Below are 5,934 nucleotides of genomic sequence, written 5' to 3' on the forward strand. Positions count from 1 at the left end.
TAGTGTATGTAAACTTCTGACCCACTGGAATTGTGATACAGTAAATTATAGGTGAAATAATATGTCTGTAAACAATTGTTGGAAAAATGACTTGTCCTAACCGACTTGCCAAAACTATAGTTTGTGAACAAGAAAAGTGTGAAGTGGTTGAAAAATGACTTTTAAATCCAACTGTATGTGCACCACGTCATTGATCTCTCTCTCTGCTGTGTCCACTGAGTCCTGCAAACCCATTGGGTAACGCTGGGCAGGCCTCTTGCTAGCTGTCACTCAAATGCAGGAGGTTGGCGCTCATTGGCTATAACTTGAATTGCTAGGGGCTGGCCCACGTTGGGGGAAATGTAGAGAAAATGGCTTTAAAAACCAGTTGCTTTTAAGCTTGTTTTGATGGTTAATTGAGGTAAAGTAATTTGGCTCATAGATTAAGCATGTATGACCTATACATGGACACATCCAGCCCAAAGAGGGAGGTTTAAAATAAATACTTTCTTATTTGCCAAAGTACTGTCTGTAACTGACTTTCTGCACTCTACATCGTATATATTTTTATAAGACAAGTTAATTTCATTCTCTTTATATAAAGAATTCTGTCAACACAGCAAGTATTTCAGAGAGTGTTAACTGTCTGCCGTTGGATAAATAAAAACTTTGAACTTAAACATCAGAACATCGCTACATCGGCACCTTATCCAAGGACAGTTTAAGTATTAACAATGAAAGACTGACTAAATGGTTCACTATTTATCTGTATAGAACTCCTGAGTTTAGGCGTTTTGATACCAAAGGATCCCAGAGTTGATCTGAAAGATGAGGACCTTCGTCGCTCTGCTGTTTGTTCTCGGCAGCTGTCTCTCTGAGCTGCAGGTTTTTCAAAGTAGAGACATTGACAAGAAGTCAATCTTTATGGAAACCACAGGGAGGACCTGCGAGAGCCAGTTGGAGGAACAGAGAGTCCTACTCCAGGAGCTGAGAGCCATTGTGGCTCAACAGAGCACCAAACTGAATGAGATGGGAGCCACCGTGGAGGAACAGAGAGTCCTACTCCAGGAGCTGAGAGCCATTGTGGCTCAACAGAGCACCAAACTGAATGAGATGGGAGCCACCGTGAGGAACAGAGTCCTACTCCAGGAGCTGAGAGCCATTGTGGCTCAACAGAGCACCAAACTGAATGAGATGGGAGCCACCGTGGAGGAACAGAGAGTCCTACTCCAGGAGCTGAGAGCCATTGTGGCTCAACAGAGCACCAAACTGAATGAGATGGGAGCCACCGTGGAGGAACAGAGAGTCCTACTCCAGGAGCTGAGAGCCATTGTGGCTCAACAGAGCACCAAACTGAATGAGATGGGAGCCACCGTGGAGGAACAGAGAGTCCTACTCCAGGAGCTGAGAGCCATTGTGGCTCAACAGAGCACCAAACTGAATGAGATGGGAGCCACCGTGGAGGAACAGAGAGTCCTACTCCAGGAGCTGAGAGCCATTGTGGCTCAACAGAGCACCAAACTGAATGAGATGGGAGCCACCGTGAGGAACAGAGAGTCCTACTCCAGGAGCTGAGAGCCATTGTGGCTCAACAGAGCACCAAACTGAATGAGATGGGAGCCACCGTGGAGGAACAGAGAGTCCTACTCCAGGAGCTGAGAGCCATTGTGGCTCAACAGAGCACCAAACTGAATGAGATGGGAGCCACCGTGGAGGAACAGAGAGTCCTACTCCAGGAGCTGAGAGCCATTGTGGCTCAACAGAGCACCAAACTGAATGAGATGGGAGCCACCGTGGAGGAACAGAGAGTCCTACTCCAGGAGCTGAGAGCCATTGTGGCTCAACAGAGCACCAAACTGAATGAGATGGGAGCCACCGTGGAGGAACAGAGAGTCCTACTCCAGGAGCTGAGAGCCATTGTGGCTCAACAGAGCACCAAACTGAATGAGATGGGAGCCACCGTGAGGAACAGAGAGTCCTACTCCAGGAGCTGAGAGCCATTGTGGCTCAACAGAGCACCAAACTGAATGAGATGGGAGCCACCGTGGAGGAACAGAGAGTCCTACTCCAGGAGCTGAGAGCCATTGTGGCTCAACAGAGCACCAAACTGAATGAGATGGGAGCCACCGTGGAGGAACAGAGAGTCCTACTCCAGGAGCTGAGAGCCATTGTGGCTCAACAGAGCACCAAACTGAATGAGATGGGAGCCACCGTGGAGGAACAGAGAGTCCTACTCCAGGAGCTGAGAGCCATTGTGGCTCAACAGAGCACCAAACTGAATGAGATGGGAGCCACCGTGGAGGAACAGAGAGTCCTACTCCAGGAGCTGAGAGCCATTGTGGCTCAACAGAGCACCAAACTGAATGAGATGGGAGCCACCGTGGAGGAACAGAGAGTCCTACTCCAGGAGCTGAGAGCCATTGTGGCTCAACAGAGCACCAAACTGAATGAGATGGGAGCCACCGTGGAGGAACAGAGAGTCCTACTCCAGGAGCTGAGAGCCATTGTGGCTCAACAGAGCACCAAACTGAATGAGATGGGAGCCACCGTGGAGGAACTGAATAGAGAGAACGGAGAGAGACCGAAGGTGGCCTTCTCAGCCTCGCTGTCTGAATCCAAAGGACCAAATAGTGAAGGTGTCATCCTGGCCTACAAACATGTCTTCAACAATATTGGTGAGGCTTACAGTCCGGTGACAGGTATCTTCAGAGCACCGGTTAATGGAGTCTACTACTTCACATACACTGCCTTTACAACCTCCAGCAAGGGGAGAAGAGTGTCGCTGTATAAAAATGGACATGTAATGGTGACTGTGACCGATGACGTTTCAGACTCGGAGGACGGTGGAACCAATGGTGTCACACTGCAGCTGGATGCAGGAGACGAGGTCTACACTCGACTGATGGAAGGATTTAACATCTTTGATGACAATCACCACAGCACCTTTACTGGCTTTCTGCTCTTCACTTAGAAAACAGTTTATTCTATCGCTGAATCCTACTGCTTTAGAAGGATTTAATGACATATAGTACCATAATTTATGACATATAGTACTATGATTTAATGACATATAGTACTATGATTTATGACATATAGTACTATGATTTATGACATAGTACTATATGTCATTAAATCATAGTACTATGTCATTAAATCATAGTACTATGATTTATGACATATAGTACCATGATTTATGACATATAGTACTATGATTTATGACATAGTACTATGATTTATGACATATAGTACTATGATTTAATGACATATAGTACTATGATTTATGACATATAGTACTATGATTTATGACATATAGTACTATGATTTATGACATATAGTACTATGATTTATGACATAGTACTATGATTTATGACATAGTACTATGATTTATGACATATAGTACTATGATTTATGACATATAGTACTATGATTTATGACATATAGTACTATGATTTAATGACATATAGTACTATGATTTATGACATATAGTACTATGATTTATGACATATAGTACTATATGACATAAATCATAGTACTATGATTTATGACATATAGTACTATGATTTATGACATATAGTACTATGATTTAATGACATATAGTACTATGATTTATGACATATAGTACTATGATTTATGACATATAGTACTATGATTTATGACATATAGTACTATGATTTATGACATATAGTACTATGATTTATGACATATAGTACTATGATTTAATGACATATAGTACTATGATTTATGACATATAGTACTATGATTTATGACATATAGTACTATGATTTATGACATATAGTACTATGATTTATGACATATAGTACTATGATTTATGACATATAGTACTATGTACATGATTTATGACATATATGTCATAAATCATAGTACTATGATTTATAAATCATATAGTACTATGATTTATGACATATAGTACTATGATTTATGACATATAGTACTATGATTTATGACATATAGTACTATGATTTATGACATATAGTACTATGATTTATGACATATAGTACTATGATTTATGACATATAGTACTATGATTTATGACATATAGTACTATGATTTATGACATATAGTACTATGATTTATGACATATAGTACCATGATTTATGACATATAGTACTATGATTTATGACATATAGTACTATGATTTATGACATATAGTACTATGATTTATGACATAGTACTATGATTTATGACATATAGTACTATGATTTATGACATATAGTACTATGATTTATGACATATAGTACTATGATTTATGACATATAGTACTATGATTTAATGACATATAGTACTATGATTTATGACATATAGTACTATGATTTATGACATATAGTACTATGATTTAATGACATATAGTACTATGATTTATGACATATAGTACTATGATTTATGACATATAGTACTATGATTTATTTACATTTACATTTACATTTAAGTCATTTAGCAGACGCTCTTATCCAGAGCGACTTACAAATTGGTGCATTCACCTTATGACATCCAGTGGAACAACCACTTTACAATAGTGCATCTAAATATTTTAAGGGGGGGGAGGGAGGGTGAGAAGGATTACTTTATCCTATCCTAGGTATCAAATCAAATCAAATCAAATTTATTTATATAGCCCTTCGTACATCAGCTGATATCTCAAAGTGCTGTACAGAAACCCAGCCTAAAACCCCAAACAGCAAACAATGCAGGTGTAAAAGCACGGTGGCTAGGAAAAACTCCCTAGAAAGGCCAAAACCTAGGAAGAAACCTAGAGAGGAACCGGGCTATGTGGGGTGGCCAGTCCTCTTCTGGCTGTGCCGGGTAGAGATTATAACAGAAAATGACCAAGATGTTCAAATGTTCATAAATGACCAGCATGGTCAAATAATAATAAGGCAGAACAGTTGAAACTGGAGCAGCAGCACAGTCAGGTGGACTGGGGACAGCAAGGAGCCATCATGTCAGGTAGTCCTGGGGCACGGTCCTAGGGCTCAGGTCCTCCGAGAGAGAGAAAGAAAGAGAGAATTAGAGAGAGCATATGTGGGGTGGCCAGTCCTCTTCTGGCTGTGCCGGGTGGAGATTATAACAGAACGTGGCCAAGATGTTCAAATGTTCATAAATGACCAGCATGGTTGAATAATAGTAAGGCAGAACAGTTGAAACTGGAGCAGGAGCATGGCCAGGTGGACTGGGGACAGCAAGGAGTCCTCATGTCAGGTAGTCCTGGGACATGGTCCTAGGGCCCAGGCCAGTTGAAACTGGAGCAGCAGCATGGCCAGGTGGACTGGGGACAGCAAGGAGTCATCATGTCAGGTAGTCCTGGGGCATGGTTCTAGGGCTCAGGTCCTCCGAGAGAGAGAAAGAAGGAGAGAAGGAGAGAATTAGAGAACGCACACTTAGATTTACACAGGACACCGAATAGGACAGGAGAAGTACTCCAGATAAACAAACTGACCCTAGCCCCCCGACACATAAACTACTGCAGCATAAATACTGGAGGCTGAGACAGGAGGGGTCAGGAGACACTGTGGCCCCATCCGAGGACACCCCCGGACAGGGCCAAACAGGAAGGATATAACCCCACCCACTTTGCCAAAGCACAGCCCCCACACCACTAGAGGGAAATCTACAACCACCAACTTACCATCCTGAGACAAGGCCGAGTATAGCCCACAAAGATCTCCGACACGGTACAACCCAAAGGGGGGAAACCCAGACAGGCCGACCACAACAGTGAATCAACCCACCCAGGTGACGCACCCCCCCCAGGGACGGCACGAGAGAGCCCCAGCAAGCCAGTGACTCAGCCCCCGTAACAGGGTTAGAGGCAGAGAAGGTATTATTTAAGGTAAGGTATTCCTTAAAGAGGTGGGGTTTCAGGTGTCTCCGGAAGGTGGTGATTGACTCCGCTGTCCTGGCGTCGTGAGGGAGTTTGTTCCACCATTGGGGAGCCAG

The 5,934-nt window shown here is 42.9% G+C and overlaps 1 protein-coding gene across 1 annotated transcript; it reads left to right on the top strand.

Moving 5' to 3' along the window:
• Window positions 1-1,934: 1,934 nt before the first annotated feature.
• On the top strand, window positions 1,935-3,095 carry LOC123995943 (multimerin-2-like). The gene has a single exon (XM_046299600.1). It carries the CDS (start codon window positions 2,012-2,014, stop codon window positions 2,948-2,950), a length of 939 nt encoding a protein of 312 aa, XP_046155556.1. The 5' UTR covers window positions 1,935-2,011; the 3' UTR covers window positions 2,951-3,095.
• The last annotated feature ends 2,839 nt before the right edge of the window (window positions 3,096-5,934 follow it).

Source organism: Oncorhynchus gorbuscha, linkage group LG14 (assembly GCF_021184085.1).
Source record: "Oncorhynchus gorbuscha isolate QuinsamMale2020 ecotype Even-year linkage group LG14, OgorEven_v1.0, whole genome shotgun sequence".
NCBI lineage: Eukaryota > Metazoa > Chordata > Actinopteri > Salmoniformes > Salmonidae > Oncorhynchus > Oncorhynchus gorbuscha.